General features: G+C 42.4%; 1 protein-coding gene across 3 annotated transcripts in view; it reads right to left on the bottom strand.

The window, feature by feature from the left end:
* The window catches only part of PEPD (peptidase D), a 123,582-nt gene extending 113,616 nt beyond the window's left edge, over positions 1–9,966 (bottom strand). The window contains exons 1-4 of one of the 3 annotated variants that reach the window (XM_048958656.1): positions 9,873–9,966; positions 8,591–8,739; positions 2,426–2,609; positions 1,057–1,184 (exon numbers count right to left, since the gene is read on the bottom strand). In XM_048958656.1, the coding sequence (XP_048814613.1) occupies positions 1,057–1,184; positions 2,426–2,609; positions 8,591–8,739; positions 9,873–9,887 (476 nt within the window). In that variant the 5' untranslated portion in view covers positions 9,888–9,966. Of the gene's footprint in view, positions 1–1,056; positions 1,185–2,425; positions 2,610–6,407; positions 6,541–7,762; positions 7,836–8,590; positions 8,740–9,872 lie in introns of those variants that run through there. The other 2 variants (XM_048958657.1, XM_048958655.1) reach the window with 2 other exon arrangements.
* Positions 9,967–19,247: the final 9,281 nt, after the last annotated feature.

Below are 19,247 nucleotides of genomic sequence, written 5' to 3'. Positions count from 1 at the left end.
TACCATGTACAAACAACACAAGTTACTTAGAAATACAAAATAACATGATTGAATTTCAAGAGCACATGGGTATGAAACAGCTGGGTATGAAACTAACAGCAAAGAACCTACGAGGAGGAAAAAGCCTTGTCTGTAAATGGGAACAACCTCCACTAGGGAATGGAGTTCAGAGCACAGGTGGGAGTTAAACAGAACTCACCCTCCCATACAGGTGCAGCTTTTAGCTGAAGTATTTCAGAGAGTAGCATTTCAAAATGATCATAAACAATGTAAGTTCCAAGGCAGGTCTAAGGCAGTGATATTCATAGAAACTCTCTGAGAAGACAGCAGCCATGCCCTACCATATGGTCTAACACAGTTCAGCATATGGCACTGGTTGCAATTGTTTTCCTCTTCCCAAAATTAGCATTAAAATGTAACTGACAGCTTCAATTAAAAGTAATCTGAGCTCAAAATATTAAATTAGAAGTAATCCAATAGTCTGAGTCCATGCAGACACACACACACACACAAAATTCCAGTTTGTTAATATAAATACAATTAAGATTGAGAAAGGAAATGAACATATACGTAAATTAATTCTCTCACTACTACAGCACTGAGCACATTTACTATGTAGGTAGAAAAATGGACGTTAAAAAAGTCACATTCCCCAGTCAGTTTGTTCATCAAAAAAAAGAAAAATTCAGAGTCAAAATGCCAAAGAGCCTAAATTATCTCCTCCCATTCAAAAAGCCTCGATAACTAACAAGGCTGCATATTGCTAAAGCATCTCAAATAGTCTACTTAATTAATTTCTTCTGTCTTAAGAGAAAACTTACACACTTCTTTATGGTTCAGTTTTCTTCCATCGATACCACGAGATTTGTGGGTTGCAATTCCATATATACTCTCTCCTGAACAGCGGTGGATTATTTGACATGTGATCAATATCAAAAGATCACATTTTGTATCACATAGACATGTCGTTGCAGTTCACACCATCTGATTGAGCTCTGCAGACACTTGCATTAAACACACAGATGCATCTTAACACAGTTAAAAGGTATGCCTTACTTTCCCATCCAAACTGCATAACTTTCAGGGAGTAGAGGAACAAAAAGCATGGATCTTCCAGTATCAACATCTACTGTTCCAAAGCAGCCTGCTTCAGTTACTCCAAAAGTCCAGTGAAAGTAAGATTCCTAGGTTAAGACAAAATACATTCTTTAAAAAAACAAAGTACTTGCTTCTACAAACAAAAAATACACCACAGTGCATACCCATCTGTACGTCCACATTTTTAGGAAGATCTATTTTACTTTTGGAGCAGAAGGAAGTGGTTTAGGTTTAAATCTTTTCAGACCAATTAGTTTTAAGTTTTAATAAATCTTTCTCTGGAAACAGTCAGATTAATAAGCTACCATAAGAAATACACAACAGTTAACTTGGCACGATAAAACACAGTCTTCCAGTCTAAAACTAAAGAATTAAGTATTGGGAAGAAATAATCATGTCACCAGGCAAGATCAGAGTGCAGACTCATTGGGCTGTAATGATGGAGTCCTGAAGCAAAGACCCGATCTCTCCAAGGGAATGGAGCTTCTATAGGAACAGCCCTGAGCCAGGGGTTATTTTAAAAACAATCAAACAACAAGATGCCAAACAATACAGAGATGAGTCTGGATGAGGACAGGCATGCACTCAACTGCACTGCAACTCCTCTAAAAGCAGACTAATAGTGCATTAAGATGCTATCTATGTTAGAGCTTGGTGGTTTTGTTTCTTTAAAACATAGAACTGCTAAAATTAGTAAAACAAAACGAATCAGTACTGCTGCAGCCATGCAAAGCAGAAAGCTTTCCAGTGGTATGTATCACCAAAGCACTGGAAGGGCAACTTTTCCAAAGATTGTGCTCAGCATGACATTAACACATTAAGTCCTCTCTGCAACAGGAGAACACATTGGTATTCAGAAAAGAGCCGAATTAGAGAAGACATGTAAATTCTGAGATATACCCTGGTACGTGGAAAAAACTACCTGCAAAATAGTGACCATGTGCTGAATACACTATTCTATGAATTAATTCAGTTTAGACCATTGCAACACATTTCATTACAGAAAGAAGGCAGCTCTTTGTTGTTGTTTTGTGACAGACAAGACAAAAAAAGAAAGATATATTCAGTTACTGCCTTTAATATCATGCTAAACATTAGACAGTAGGGTCTGGAACAGGCTTAAGCCCCTCCATGTCACGTAAGGAGCCCATATAGCAAAGCCTTGAGAGAGTTCCTAAGATGAAGGGGCAATGTTACAAAGAAGCCTGTTTCAGTGAGCCAAAGCAATGCAAACATCTGAGATAGGGAAGAACAACGAAGCATAGTTTAAAAATTCATGCAGTTCAAGAGGCAGTTTCTTGATTTGAAGCTCTGATTCAGCTCTCACCTGGCGAAACACAATACCAGTATCAGTGCAGTATCTCTGGGTTTCCTCTCCACCCTGAAGCAGAACAACTGAATTCTTCTGGACATCCTTATTCTGTCGCAGGCGATCACACAGTCGTCTTCTATTCAATGCAAAGAGTGCTACAGGTACCTTCAAGGTCTCATTCCCCAGCCAAAAAGAAGGTCTAGAAAAGACATATATATATATTTATTAATTAAAAGTTAATGGAAGGCAGAGTAGTCAGCACAATTTGGACACACCGCACTTGTTGCTTTAATTCAACTTCCTCTTCTCCACTAAACAAACAAGATTCTAGGTGCTCAAAGGAAAGAGATGCTGTATACACCAGTGCTCCTAGCTGCAAGCAGACATTGCTCACACTGGTACCTTGGAGCTACGGCCACAGAGCAGCACATTACACAGTAACAAAAAAAGCTGACGCTAAAGCGATGACACTGCAGTCCAGCTGAGTAAGGGTAAAAGAGAAGGAAAGAAAGCAAGTCCTGCGTTACTGGAAACAGAAGTGAAAGGCCACATTGCCCTGCAAAACTTCACTGTGGCCTCCTGGAAAGTGCTGCAGTAGCAAAAGCAGATTGCAGAGAAAAGATGGGAGACAGCAGGCACAGAGTGAGTTCTCCATGCTGGGATACTGTCTGTGAGCGTCTGCTGTATGGACATCACTCTTGGACACACAGAAGCAGCTTCAGCAAGAGGCTGAGCTGACGCACAGCCAGTGCACAGCAGCCACCTCCCACCGCACTCGGGCAGCACAAGCACTGCAAAGAGCTGAAGACATTTCTACAGGATCGTACTCAACAGAAGCTACCTTCAGGGAAGAGAGGTAATGAGCTTTTATGTTAAAATAAGAAGGTTATTAATAAATTCTAATGCTTAAAATACTACAGAAAGATGTTGCTGATTCAGTCCCATTTGCCGTAGGTCCGCGCTCACATTTTCTGGAGTGTAACTACAGAAACACTGAGGACTTGGTGTGAAGTTTTTGGATAAGGAAAAAAGAATCCAAGGGTACTCCTCCTCTTATTTCCCTTAGTTTTTAACACACCAAAGTTATACTATAAAGCTTCCATAAGACAGAGAAATGCTAGTTTACCAATAAGACCTAGGATGGAAGTGCCCCTCTGCCTCAGCTTCTTTCAGTTTATTGAAGCTATTTTTCTGAATGGCTGATGAGTCTTTTTTTTCCTTTTTAAATCAGATATACTTCCAGCTGAGATGACAGAAAGCTACAATTAAACTGTTACTGTGCTAAAATGACAGGAACAAACCACCAATGGGCTTAACCCTGGAGAAGCAGAGCTCCACACCTTAATTATGACATAGTTTTCACAGGCAATCTGGAAAGTAACCTTTCATTTATAGCTGCATAAAATAACCTCCTGAAAGGCATGATCAGCATCAGAAAAGTAAACCCTGTAATTTTGCACTGCGCACACAGCATAAAAGAGCTAATAAAATATTTTATTTTGCTTGTTTATAACTACTTGATTTAACAGTGCAAGTCATTTTAGAAGGTGAAAGATTGCTCCTACTAATCCAGTTTTCATATGATCTGCCCAGGACTGCAGCTGATGGTGCACAAAACCGAAGCATTTATCTGTATTACTTCCCACACACCCTTGATAACCCAGCAGTACAGCAGCAATAATTCCAAGGGCTACAGAGTACCTGTTGCAGAACACTATCATAGTGTGGAAGCACAGCATAAGCTTTTGTGTTGGAGTATTCCAGCCTCTAGCAAAACATAGCAAGTTCAAACAACTCTAGCAAACACTACTGAAAGTTTTAAATCAGATACCAAACCTTCAATAAGTTAAGAGCAAGACTTGTCAGGTGCAAAACAGTGGCTCAGCAACTTGGCATTACTGAAGAAGCTGAAAACCAAGTAAGATCATCCCTTGACTATCTTCACGGTCACATTATTGCACATATAAAAGGAAAGAGAGAACAATCAGATACCCTTATGCCACAGGTCACTCTCAAATCTTGGTATGCTAATAAGAAAATAAAACCAAAAACATAGAGGTTTTAGCACAACCTTTACTGGTAATTCTTTTACTGCACTTAAAACTTTTGACAAGCAAAAGGAGACCGAAGGATAAATAACAACTCAGGCAAGACTTCTCACTGGTAATCTCCATGAACCACTTCAGGAGTGCCTTTTATTGTATCTTAACACTCAAGTTGAAAGGCATCATAATTTAAATTGACTTATCTGCAATTTTTAGTTAATCCCATTGTAAAACTCTTCTTCCTCCTACATATAACAGATGCTACTCTCCCTGCTTGAATTTGATGCCACAATCTTAATCATTTTATTCTATTCAGTTGGTTAAGATTTGCACGTTTTTTCCACAGGCATAGTTATATGTTAAGATTGAGAACAGCTTCATGTGCCAGACCCTATGGCCACATCTGCAGGAAGTGGTAGGGCTGGGCTTCCTTGCAAATCACACTCAGCTCCCTGGGTTCTCCGTTCATACATCAGTTAATGCTGGACTGACCACGCACACTAAGCTGGGTGTACCAATATATAACTGCCTCACACATGTATCAAATACAGATACAATTACATCAATATAAAACTGCAAATTTGCCACCTAACTATACAATGTAAAAGTTCCTTCCCTACGAGGATACAAGCATTCTGTTCTGGTTTGTGATCTCTGACCAGTCACTCACTTCCATCACACAGGACACAAACACCACTATAACTAGCGCGATTCCTGGCTGCTCCCCCAAGGGCCGATTCTTCTACTGACACAGGCGCCCTGGGGCCTACTGCCACAAACTCATCTCCCAGCTGTGATGCAGAGCCACATGCTGGACAATTAGGAATGCAGTGTATTTAATGTAAGCACTGCTTTGGGGAACACACATCTTTGAACCTGTGCAAGCTTCAGTAACTATACAACAGTCAGGGCTCCTTGCGCCTGAAGCTCAGCTCCCTCATTTTTTACCAGCCTGCCCCAGAACCATTCCGCAGTCCAGTAAAAGCCTCACACAGCAGCTGCCCTGCTGCCTGCCACACACCATTTTATGATCACTTAGTCAAAAGACCATCTAAGACCTCCTTTATTTTATTATACTGGAAGTAATAGGCAGCTGAAAACATTAAAGTACATCTGCTTCTTTAAAGGACACTTCTTTTTTTGCTTGGAACTGTTGGCTTTAGCTTATTCCAGAAGGGTTTTACTATCATTATGTTCAGAGGAGTTCTGTTTCGTTACTGTATGATCCATTCGACGCTTGGTTCTGCTTTGATGTGACAACCACAACATTCTGATAACCAGGAATTCCATCCTCTCTACCTGTTCAAAAGAAAACCCAGGGCCTGCCACTTTTTTTCTGCTGAGATCACAAAGACAGGATCCAGTTCTCAGTGCAGGTAAGAAACCACTACTTTTCCAGCAGTTGACATTTATTTAACTGGGCCTTATTTATTTGCCTCGAGCAAAAGACACAACCATGAACAGCAGCCTGAGCTCCAGCCAGTTTTTATGCCGCTCCCACAACAAACGGGCAGCGAAATTAAGAGTTCAGTCCCCGGGGACCTCTGGAGCCCACGAGAAGTCCTCCCCCCCCCCCATTCTGGGATGTCTCTAATGGAACGGTCTCAAAACGCTGACAAGCCAGCCGAGTTCACCTGCACGAAGAGCAGCCCCCCGCTGGGCAACCCGCAGCGCCGCCTTCCCGCGGCAGCTCCGCCGCCCGCCTCAGCCAAGCGCCCGCCCGCTCCGCGCAGCCCTGCACAGCACTCCCGCCGCGGTTGCGCCAGGGAGCGGCTCGCCTTCAGCGCGCGGGGCCCGGCCTCCCACAGCTCGGCGCGGGAGCCGGCCCCGCCCGAGCCGCCCGGCGAAGAACCCCGAATCCCGCGGGCCCCTCCGGCCCGGGCACGGCGCAGCTACCCCGCGCCGCCCCTCACGGTGCCGGGCGGCGCCCGCAGCTGAGCAGCGACGCTTACCCCGCCGCCGCGGCCATGTTGCCTCGCCGGACTTCGGCTGTCACGTGACGGCGGGGCCGGGCGGGCCGCCGAGGAGGCGCGGGGCGGGGCGGCTCCTCCGAGGGGCGAGAAGGCGGGAGCTGAGCGGCACGAGGCGATGCGAAGCGGCGGAAACTACAAAAACAAACAGGACGTGATCTTTTTTAAAAGCAGGCGGCACGCGCTCTCCGGTCCCGGGGCGCCGCTCGTGCCCCCGCCGGGCTTCCCTCTGTGCCCGCGGGGCGCCCAGACCATCGGCACGAGGGGCGTGTTTAAAACCAAGTGATTTACAGCCGCTCCTAAGCGGACTCAGCCAACTCAGTTCAGTGCTCCGAACTCCGCTCCTGCTGACGCACAACCTGAGTACGCAGTTAATCAGTTAAACTTCTCAACTATTCGGACGTGTGAACATTCAGTGTTACACGTTTGGTATGTATATAGTTGTGTTTTTCCATTCACAAGAAACAAATGGAAAGCTGAATATTGCAGCAGTGGGTTCAAGGATGTCACAGCTCTTCACCCGATTACTGACCAGCAATTTTTAACATTTCAGAAGTCGAGAAATAGGTAGGTTGCAGACTTGTACAGAGGTTCACAAAATATTTTACAGAGCCTGAAGTTCATATTTAACAGATTCGTCCACTCTTACTAAGAAATGTACATAATTAAAAGCTTCCTTCAGTTGGCGAAATTGACCACGAGGTTGGAGGAGAAAAACACTGCTATTCCTGCATAGCTGGCTTTGAAGTGGAGTCTGAAAGCTACAGAGCAATCAAAGGGAAAGATTGATTGCAGAAAGTCTGGAGAGGAGTGTGTATAGTAAGAAAATTGGAGAAGTCAAGTAGTCATCCTCCGCTTTATGTGCTTTATGGTTTTATGCCCAAGGGTCACGGACCCATACTACAAAATATATAATGAAGTTCCTTCCATGGACTTCCCATCTGACAAGAAACAAATATTTATTTTTGGTTCAGATAAACAGAGCCAGGCCCATTTTAGACATTATTATTGATAGGCTGTTCAGTTGCAAGGAACTTCCTTCTGTTGATGTAAACACTGAAGATCTTTAATGTGAACTAAAGTAAAATATTGCATTGTTGTGAGTCCCTAGAAGGGATCCTTTCTGTGTAAACTTAGGCAGAGAGGAAGGAGACAAGGAAGCTCACTGCCTCCTTTTCTTCTGACAAAAATATAGGAGGGGAAAAAAAAAGGAAGCCCTCAAGATAATTTTCCTGTTCTCACAAAGAACCAAAATTGCTTCTGACAGGTTCTTGGTGATACCAGGCAAACTACTTGCAGGCAGACCAACAGTCACATACAAAAAGGATAGAACTCACCCAGCTGGTGAAGGGGTTTTCTGGCAGTACAGCACTTTTTCTCAGGAAGCAGTTTGGGTCTGAGAGATGTTCTCCCTCCAGTGGCTGGCCTTTATTGGAGCCCAGGGTGGCTCCACCTTGGGTCCACCCCTTCTGGTCAAGCAGGGAGCACAGGTGCATGCAATTTGCCCATGCCCAGCCACAGCCCTTCACCAGGTCCTTCATCATCAGTTCAAGCCCCAACCTAGCAGTTTCCCTATACTTCCAAAAAATGTAATGAATGGCTTCTGGTACCTCTTGTCCTCCTTAGAGAAAAGGTCTCCTGCCTTCATGTATCTACTTTCTAAAACAGGCTTTCTAGGTCTCTTACTCCAGTTTATCTTATTTCCCTCATCTCTTACCCTTAGTTACTTTACTCTCTTTCCCAAAACAACTGCAAGAGTTAAAAGAGTTACCTGTACCGTATTAAATCTCAGGGAAAATAAGACTCTATTTCTTCATTCCTTAGGGAAAAAGAAAAATTACTTTATATTGTTTGTTACCTAAAACATGCTGTTTTTCTGTCTCATGACACGACAGAATGAAACTCCCACTATATGCACAAATTAAACTCATTTGCAAGGTAGTTGTACAGGCAGCCAGTTGAAAAGCCAACCATAGAAATTATATACTGAGAACAGACTGGGTGCAAGACCAGCCTTATAGCAAACAGATAATTCTGATTTTTTTCTTTCTGCTGCTTTTTACTCTGTAACTGAGATAATGCGATGGTAGGCCTTAATATCTCAATGACTTGTTTAGAGCATTTTCCTCTATAACAAGATTAAAATGACCTTTACTGTTACGTACCTCCCACTACTGGTTCGCCTGCATGGTAAAGAATGTTCTCTCTCACACTGAAGGCCTGATTTTGCATTTTTGGTATCTTCAAAATTGCCACAGCAGTTTGGGTGTACATGAGAATAATGACGTACTTCTTCAATAGGGAAAATTATAATCTGCAGAATGAGACAAAACAAAGATTTGAACATAAGTATGCCTCAGTCTGTTGTGTCCTTGAAGAGCTAATGGAGGAGGAACAGCCATTCTGCAGCCTTGCTCTGAGTCCAGGCAGTGTCTCTCTGAATTATATCAAGCTACAGACAGTCCCTGAGGATCCCTAGGAAGATTCCCTTTCCCTCGCCACTGGGACTCAGTTGTGTATCTCCTTCCAGCTCCAGTTTGCAGAGCTGCACTTCTGCCCAATCTGCACCCTCTGCTCAGGAGCACATTTGGGTCTCCTGGGAAAGGAGGAACCACGAGGGTCCCCTGTGTCCCAGCGCGTTTGCCTAACAACAACAGTACAGCAACATCAGTAAACGTCAGCAGAGACGAGGTACTGCCTGTTCTGAGCGCACTGCTGTGAGTCAACAAATGCAGCTCTTCTGCCTGGCCAGCCCAGCCCAGCCTAGTAGATATCTGACTTTGTTCAAAGTGTTTTAAAACAATGACTCTTTGGTAGCTCTTTCATCTCGCAGGACCTTACCTCTCCCCAGGCTTTGCCAGATAGCCAAAACTAACTACACTGCGTGATACTAGACCAGATCTGGAGGTTGGTGGCCCTGCCTGTGGCAGGGGGGGTTGCAACTTGATGATCCTTGGAATCCCTTCCAACCCAAACCATTCTATGATTCTAAGTTCTTTTTACTCTTGTAATGATTTAAGATGTCTCATATTTTTTTTACACTTGGCAGAAAAGTCTTTAGAAATATTAATGGAAATATTCCTGTAACAACTGGTCACTTCACACTTAGACAAAAAAAAGCACTGATATATTGGTACCAGGATTTTTCACTTTTCTGTGCATTGCTGTTCATCCCTGTTAACTAAGGATTTTTGTTCTGCTGTTCAGGCAGGATCTTAGAGCTCACCTTAGTGTCTCAGCAGCATCACTGAGCGTACTCATAGCTTCTACTGCACTATATGAAAAGAAATGATGTTAGGTTTATAAATTTATTTTCATAATGTGAAATTTATATAACCGTTGTTATAAATTTTCCCCTGGTTTTATGGTACAGTAGATGAAAATTCAACTTTAGCAAGGGCAGATGCAGTCCAGATACAAACTGGGAAAAATGAAAGGACACCGTACCTGTAATGACAGCATGTGCTACATGAGCATGTCCTCTCCTTTCTGCCCTCCAGCTCTGGCCAAGTGTCAAAGGAAGAGGTAAATACACTCTGACTGCTGCATAGTGCTTGAGCTTCTCTCCTGCTTTGGGAAAAAGTAGTTGGTGAGAGACCTGATCATCTGGGGCTGCCATGAGAGGCACAGGGCAGCAATGAGAACATCATATCATAGCTTACTACGATTCTGACCCACTGTTGTCATGACATGAACTGGTCTAAGATCCTTACTTGAATATATTATTTCAGCACAAGTTTCTGCTACCTCCTAAATATCTGAAGAAATTCAGTTTTATACATGCCATCACAAAAATTAAAAGGAAATGTGGATTTATCTGTGCACAATTTTTTTCCATAGATCAGCTTGATCTGTTTTCCATTGATTATTCCCCCAAATTTTTGGAAGCTAGAGCATTGCTGGCTGAGATGCTCCATGACCTTGTATGTCCAGATGGAAAGGCACTAGTTAAGCAAAGAACAGCAGATAAAGCTTGTAGATAAATTAGTGAAAGTATTTTATGTATTGTACAGTCAGCAGTTAGTCCAAAGTATTTATGATTTCCTATGCTAAAGTGTGCTAATACTGTTTGGTTTATTTTATTTTGTTTTTAATTGAATTACTATACACACATCCCTAACATCTCCTCACTTGAAGAGGTACTCGCTCTGCCTTTGTTTGATACAACGGCCATAAGTCTTTAACTTGGAATTAAGATTACAAGGTCCCTTCAAAGTAACAGATTGAACAAAAGCATCTGCCTTCGGCATTTTCATTATGAAACAATTTTGAGTAAATTTTCCCTCAAGCACTAAATGTATACTGCTATATTGATTTTTTGGATCTTGAAATAAAAGCATGATTTTCCCAAAGCCTGCTTGAACTAAATTATTATAAAAGACAAGAAAGGTAAAGCATTACAGTGCCTCATTACTCTCCCTGTTGACTTTCACTTCATTGTAAGTAAATCCAGTGTAATCAAAATGTGCCCACTGAGGTCTGACCACTCCAAGGTAACTTTGCAGTACCTTGACTGATTTTTATAAATTATTATGATTTTATTTGGAGATAACTTTTTTTTTTTGCTGTTCCTTAGATTACTCCATTTAAGTCAGTCTGCTCTCTGTGTCTGTAAGTTACTGCCACAATCTTCCCTCATAAAGCATGTATTACAACAGCACTAGCAAAACTGTGCAGAAGACTTCTTTTAAGTGGGGGTTTGATTAGGCCGTTTTGTTTTGTTTTCCTAGGGATCAGTGGCCAACTTGATCATCTCAGTAATGTTTCTCTAGTGTCTCTGGTGGCTTGAAAGAATCAGTTTTGGGGTATTGCAACATATTGTTTTGCTTCAGTGAAAGAAGACTTCTGGATGATTTTCAGTCTGTTCATATATTGGCTTTGCTGACCCATAGCCATGAAGACATTGTTTACATTTCTCTTTGTGCCCTTTGCACAGCACCGTATGTCCTGAGCCTGTCTTTGTTTTTCTAAGCTGTGCTCTCTTATGCTACCTACATTAAAACTGTGCTATGTGATGTCAGCACGGGTCAGTAATAGCTAAGGGCCAGGTGTGAGGCACAAGCCACTATCCTCTGCTTTCTTTTTTTTTCTTGTTACCAATTAGTGCAGACATCTTTGTTTATCTGAAGTAAGTGTTTTACAAAACCGGTTGTCAGACATGAATGCAGTATTACTGCAGCTGTTACCCTCACAGTGTTACAAATGTTATTGTAGACACATCTAAATAAAACATGACTTCACATTACCCACAATTTATTCTCTCAGCACTTCTCATTTTCAGCCTTCTCTGCAGAGCAGTGGCAAGTTGGCCGTGCTTTGAGGGGCAAACCTGAAGTGGCACCGTCAGCAGGCAGAGGGGCTTTGCACTGCCTCCTGAGTGAAGTGTGGGAAGAAGCAGAGGACGTCACCACACGCTGTGACAGAGAACTGTCAGCCAGCATTTATGAATGTCTGTCCATTTGTACAAGGGGGAGGTATCATTTCCCACACAAGTTCCCTTTGATACCACAAATTTACCTGAACTCTAGCAATACATTGCACAGTTGTAATACAGAACATGTTTACAAATCTTAATTTTTCTTTCATTACTGTCTGCATAATATACTCCCCACCCAATGTGTAACAAATCCTGAAACAAACTTATAATATGCTTATGTAAATATTTTCTCAAGAGATTAATGCCTCCAGGTTTTTGCAGATTATGATTCATATCTTCACACTTAAGTCAGATTTCCCACTTTTTTTGTAAGAAAAATCCTCTCTTTAATTATCTACTGTTTATATGGAAACTGTTTTCCACTCTGAGGTACTGCATTAAAATTTTAAGCCGCTGACTTATCAAGATGTACATTTTGTTGATGATGAAGAAACTGCTCTCTTGCACAGACAGATTAGACCTGACTACTAAGAGCGGCAGCTAATCTGAAATGAGTGAATACATTCTTTCAGACTTTGCATGGACTTTCTTTTTCTACTTTAATCAGCCCTACCCTATTTGCCAGGAAAGAAAGGCCTGCTTCTGCTGATGCTGCCCTCTGATGGGTGGAGCAGCGCATTCATCCTTCAGCTCTGCCCAATTCACATCATCCCATTGTGCGGGGCTGTGACAGCAGGACTGCAGTGCTGTCATGGGGCCACATCTGCCACAGCGCACAGACTGCTTCCTGCAGCTTCCTGACTGAAACATGAGAGTTCATCCTCAGTGCCAACCGCTGACGCAGAGATCTACGACTCCCTGTCCATGCAAACTGCTCATCTCATGACCTCTGCATCAGACTGAGTATTTAACCCACTTGGCTCTTGGATTCAACTTAAGAACGAAGTACTAAGCAATTGGCCTATCAGATTATACAGCAATGTTTCAGTTTGGTGAGCCCAGTCTTGCTCCCCAGTACCCCAACCGCATTCCCATGAGAACACTTTAACATGGCAGCTGGAGGGGAATGAAGATTGGGCAAGAATATGCTAGAAGACAGAGAATATAAAAAATGAGAGCTTGTGAATCAGGGAATTCAATTATCTTTTGAACTGTAAAAATGGCTATTCTACACAACTGCTCTGTCCCCATAGACAAAATACAGCCTTTCTCTCAGGCACTGGAAACTGTGCCAGATGTACAAAGCACATCCTATCTGCACTATGCCTCCTTGCCTGTTAATGAATCAACTGACTAGCATTTATTTAAAAAACAGGTCATATTTAGAGACATTTTTCAAAGAGCACCAGTTTGATAAGAGCACAAGACTGTGTTTATTTCAGAGACACAGCCTCCCTTCCCAGAAGGCATACCTGCTGGGTTCTGGGCACAGCTGCTGCTCTCATTGGCAGCCGCCCTGCACAGCTTATTCTGGGCATGGATATTCACAAATAGCTACATGAGAATTAGGCTCAAAAAAATTCGACATCAAAAATAATAACCACAATCACCTACCTTTACTGCCTAGCCTGCAACTTTAAGTTTAATTGCCTGGCTTTAACTTCACAGCCTCAAACATAGAAGTAACTTCGGTGAGATACTAATTTGCTCATTCAAAAACTAAATTTCACTCATCTATCCCTTAGTTTTGTACAAGTTTAAGCTGTTGTGAGAACACTTTCACTTGGCATTTGTAGTGTTAATTCAATCTGTGCTCTGGAGATTCAGAAAGGGAGCTTAAAGAACGTGTGTGGCTTAATTGTGTGTGTGTCACTTCCAAGCATCCCGTGTTTCAGGTGGCATCTGTCTGCATCCTTGAAAATAAAAAGGCTCATACAATTTAATTAATGTGGTGCTACAGCTGTGCCCTTTTTTTTTCCCTTAAGCCCTGACAGGCATCTTTGTTTGTTTGTATGCAGGGGCTCTGTTTGAACTGTTGCCTGGTGTCCTTGCTTTTTATGCTGGCAGGAGAGGTGATTTTTTGTTTTCTTTTCTTTTCTTTTTCAAAAGATGTGGTAATTTTTTTACTACCGTTACCACTGACAGCTAGAAATCTTCTAGTCCTGACTGGCATCAGAGGAGGGTCAGAGATAAAGAATTTGGCTTCAGAAAATAACATGGGTTCTCACTGAGTTTGAGAAGAGAAGTGATGCCAAGGAGCAGCAAAGTGCAGGCGCTGTCCCCGTACATGGGCAGGCTGTGGTGCACAGCCTGCACTCCTCCCTGCCCTCTCCCCTTCCAAGGAAGGGATTGCGGCCTTACCCTGAGTAGCAAGATGTACCAGGCACCTGATAACTGGAACAGCTCCAGTATTAAACACAGCAGCGTTAATTTAGGACCTGACTTTATTCATTGTTTTACTTACTACTAATTGCACGCCTTAACTGTGCAGCGGCCATTTCTCTTCACAGCATCACCCTTTGCGTTCTACTGAGCAGTGGCAGAAAAGCAATAGCATTTGCTGCTGTCCCAAGAATGAGAAGAGAGGTGATTCTCACTTGTTTCCAGGTGTAAACTGTGCAGGAGAAACCTCTCCAGGCACAGACCTCAGCTTCACGTCCCACGCAGGGTCCCCACCTCGGCAGGGGCTCAGGCTGTGTGGGAGGTTTTCCCAATGTGGCTTTTCTGCAGTGAGTACAGGAATGCAAACCCCTGAGTCACACCCGCAACGCCTGCCTGATGACAGCTGACTAATGCTGCTTCGACAACACCCAATAGACTGCGCAGAGATTAAGGCCTCGTCAGAAATTTGTCAGCAGTAGTTCAGAAAATACTTAGTGAAGATTTGCAGAGTTAACAGCTCTGTGGGTGTTTGCTGTTCGACTCTCCACATAAACAAACCGCTGGTGCAGCTGGAATAAAATCAGCCAAGTTGTTACTAATTCAGGCTCTCTGGGCATGTCTGCTTCAGGCACAGAAATGACTGCGCTGCAGCATTTTGACACCCCAGCTGATTTGAAACCACCTAGCTTCGTACTACAGGAAGTCAGCTACAGCAGCACCCAGATCATCGTGGATTCACTTGCCCAGCTTCTTGGCTTCAATGTTTGCGCCAACAGGATTAGCAAAACTCTTTTAAAACCAGAACAAGGAGATACAAAGGACTTGATTCAGCAGCAGTTTGATTCATAGAGAAAACTCACAGTAGCTCACAATAGGAGCTGTGACAGTCTGCAGAGATGGAGACAGGGAGCTTCAATCTGCAGTGGTGGACAACGGGGAGGCAGTGAGCCAGCAAATACAATGGCTGTGGGGAGGGGTCCAGCCCTCACTGTGCATCCTTTATGTCACTGCAAATGGAAAATGTCACATGGAAAAGAAGGAGACTCCTATTAGTAAAGAGTCACTGGGTGAAGTGCAGTAGAAGAAAAGGATGGATTATATTATATCTGGACTTCTTTATCTGCAGAGAACTTAATGTGCTGTGAGAGCTCAGCCTGACTACTTGTGGAAGACTTTCTTAACTTCAGAGCCAAAGTTCAGAGACCTCAGTGACATCAGCCAGGCTAGCTGGCGGAAAAAAAACCCTTTATGTGTAATAACTTCTGATCAACAGTTACTTGTTTTATTCATGTCACTCTTGCTTGTTAGGAGCTGGTCAGACGAGCAGAACAGGCAATTAAATCACCCAAGGCAGTGGAGTGCTCATGGTGTGATAACTTCTTGCTGCAAGGAAAGACACGGCCCCACCAAACTAACCTAATGACCTAATCCTAATCTCAGATTTATTTTTAGATTCCTTCTTCCCACCAGTATGAGAGTCAGCAAGTTTAAAAAGTGCAATAAACAAAAATGTAAAATATAAAATAAAAACAACCAGTACACTTTAAATCTCTACCACAAGTAGCACTGCTTGCTGAGACAGCAATCTGTCAAAACAGAACTTGCTGAGGAAAGCAGTTTCTTGCAAAAGGCTGCTTTTTTTGAGAGTATTTAGGACCATGGGTCGTTACTAAGGCATGATCAGCGCTAGGTCTTCAAAAAAGTAAAGTGAAGACCAAGGATCTGTACATTAAGAAGCCTCCTAAAGCTGTGCCTACCAAGACTAAAGGGGATGACAGTAGAAAATATTATCCAAATGTTAACTGAAGAGAAGCAGTCACAAAAGTGCACTGAAGAAAGAATGAGGAATACCATTGCCAAAGGCACTGTGCAAACCTTCCAGACTCTAATGATGCAGCCTGACTAACAGAGGAAGGATATGGGAGACGTTCAGCAGGAGCAGACCTCGACCTTGGAAGTGAGCCCAATTCTGTAGCAGAGGCAATAATGAGAAAGGCAAGATCAAAAGAGACAGCTCTAACAAAGAGGCAGAAGAGATAGGTAAAGACACAGGAGCAGTTACTGGGTATTTGGCTTTTTAGCCCTTTCCTTTGGGCTTGACCCCGGCTTTCTTTTTCTTCTCCCTTCACCAATGTAAATCTGAGCCTGGTGATAGGGACGTCCTGTATGTGAGTTGGTACAGCCCGCTGTACACAGCATGTCTTCTCGATGCAGTCACAGTCATTATGCCTGGGTAATTTTTATTACCCGGGGGCTTTTCTCTTTTACATATCCCTAGCTACAATTTTACTGAAATCATTTTCTTTTTTTATTGGCCTCTTACATCGTTAGAGTGCCCGTGATTTCCCCAAGGTTAGATGATGAATGACAACATATCACACAAAGACAAAATACAGGCATTTGCCAAAGATAAAACTGATTTTTTCATTTGATATGTTTCCTTTTCTTGTGCAACAATGATAAGTAACCTTGATGGTACGAGCAGCACAAATAAAAGTTTAACAAGCTCTCTTCTGAACCCAGGATCACACGAAATAATAGATTTGATAAAGATAGTAGATTTCTTCTAACATGATGGACATTCAGAAAATGCGTGAATCATTTTAAAGACAATTTCAAATATAACCATCTGGGTTCAATCCTGTTCAGGCAATTAGTTGTGCCTGAGCAGCCAGCTGGGTCCTTGAGAGGTTCCAGTGACTTCAGCAAAACCAGTGGGAATATGGAGTGACATAGCCTTTGATTCACATGCTGTCAAATGTAGTCTCAATTCCTCAGCAGCTTAGGAGAGTCCTTTCCATCTTTCCTTTTCCCAAGACCTCTCCCCCAAACAAGGCAGCACTTACACCTGGCTGGGAAACCACAAACAGGCAGTGTGCCTCCCTCCTTCCCATCCTCCCCTCTTGGAGAGCATTTGATGGCAGCAACAGCTCTCAGCCAACCCCATGCGGGAGATGGCTTTTGCACAGACAGTATTTTCTGTTCAAACAGGCATTCCCAGCTGCTCCCAGGAAATGGAACACGAATATCATTGCTTTTCTGGCTGAAGCTGTATGATCTTAGCCAAACTTTAATCTGACTTTAACCTTTCCTTACAAACTTGGGAAAAAGCAGCAAGCACTGTGTAGGTGCCCAGAGGCCTCCAGTGAAGCACCTGGTATGAGACTGCTGCAGTACCTGCAGATGAAAGGGATTCAGGGATGTTCCATGTATTTCCCTGTATTAAAACAAATGTGTCAGCAGATGGTTAGATGGTTCCTCCCAAGAATGTGTAGACTCCAAAGGAAGCAGCTAGCTGGCTAAAGAAAGATTAATTCAGATGAGAAAACTAAAATAAAAGGTAGGCAATAGATGCTATTTAATTATGTTAAATTCTTCAAAAAATCTAATTATCAAAATCTGCAAGTGAACATTTTTAGGCTTACTGAATTGGAGATTAATATCTTGATGACAGAATATAAGGATACCGAGTGTTTCAAATGCTACAGCAATATTTTAAATCACATTCTATGAATATACCTATCCATACAGCACTGGAGGAAAAGCAGCTAGTGAATTTTGTCTTGCTTTCTTCCATCCTGGCTCTTTGCCCCCAAAATACTGAGCTGACACCTTGGTTACTTCTATCCACCTTTTTCAGGACCCGATCCCAAAATGATTGAAGTTCACTTAAAGGCTCCCAAGGTTTTTGCTGATCCTTGTATCAGAATTTCTTCTATTACCAGGAGGCTGTGAAATACATGTATGACAATTTTAATTCTAATGCTGCTGTGTATTTCAGAAGCTGCAATCACAAGAATATTCAGACTGTTCTTTAAAATAGAGCAATTTCTACCAGTTCAGTAATTAAATCAGTATTATTTGTGCTCCACAGGAATTATGTCTATGGCTGAGATGGCTCCAGCTCACTCCAGACCCACCTCTGATACTTTCCCCCAATCCTGAATGGCTCGGCCCTCTCTTGAGCGGGAAGTCAAACCATGCTGAATATTGATTTGAAAGCAACCAGACACCATCCCTGGGAAGAAATAGTAACACAGTGCATCACAGCAGAGATTACATTTCTGGGAACTGAACCACTGTGTTATTCTTCTGGGGAGAAATACTGAAACAAACAAAAAAAACAACAACAAAACAAAAAACAAAAAGACAAAATCACAAAAGACCACAAACTGTTGCTAAAAATCATTCTTAGAGGGGAAAAAAAAAGTAGGACAGAATTTCAAAGTGGGTTTTTAAGAGAAGAGCTAAGCAGAAAGCATAAGTAACGTGTAACCCAGCAAGAACTTAGAAAGAAGTTAACCTGCCTGAACTTTTGAACTCAATCTTTCCACTGTACTGTCATATATACAAATGACATGGAGTTGGAAGCTACAATTCAAATTTTGCAGATGAGATTAAATTAGAAGAAGCATAAAAATCATTTCTAATACAATGGAGGTGTTAGATTGATTATACTCTGGGATTAACAGATGGTAATTGCAGATATATGAAGACTTAAAGTCTTCAAGCAAAGAACCTGAAGAAGAAATATCTATTATTTGGAAAGGCACTGGAGCAATCTACCTCACAAAATGGATAAAACTTACAGTTGTAATATTGTTAAGGTTTTCAGCCAATGTACATACGAAATGAAAAATACAGAATCAGATTGCTTAAGGAATAATGGAAAGATAAAAGGACCGGCAGTTTTATTGTCTGAGTCACTGGTTAGATGTCACAGACTTCCATCACTGAAATGAAAAAATATTTCCATTATTCCAGTAGTGAGCTGTGGAAGAGTAATATAATTAAGGGTGTTCTCAGACAGTGTCAAACCCCTGCTATCACACGGAAGAGTCAAGACTAAATCAGGATATTCCACCCAGGGAGGTTAGGCTGCCGCAGATGACTCCCCACTGACAGCAAGCAGGAGCACATGGAAGCAAGTAGACCAGCTCCCTCACTGAGCAGTGCTAATTCAGCTGTTCGCATCCACCCTGCAAATGCAGCATTCATGACTATACATCTGGCAGTATTTGTGCTCTTCGTGAAGACCATATGTGGAATCAGGTTAACACAAAGTGTATGGGGAAGTACCCAAACACAGTGTAGCTCTTTATGTAAGATATTTTTAGACACCA

The sequence above is a fragment of the Lagopus muta genome, chromosome 12 (assembly GCF_023343835.1).
Source record: "Lagopus muta isolate bLagMut1 chromosome 12, bLagMut1 primary, whole genome shotgun sequence".
NCBI lineage: Eukaryota > Metazoa > Chordata > Aves > Galliformes > Phasianidae > Lagopus > Lagopus muta.
Note: the sequence above shows the minus strand (reverse complement) of the source record. Positions and strands in the feature narration are given on the sequence as shown.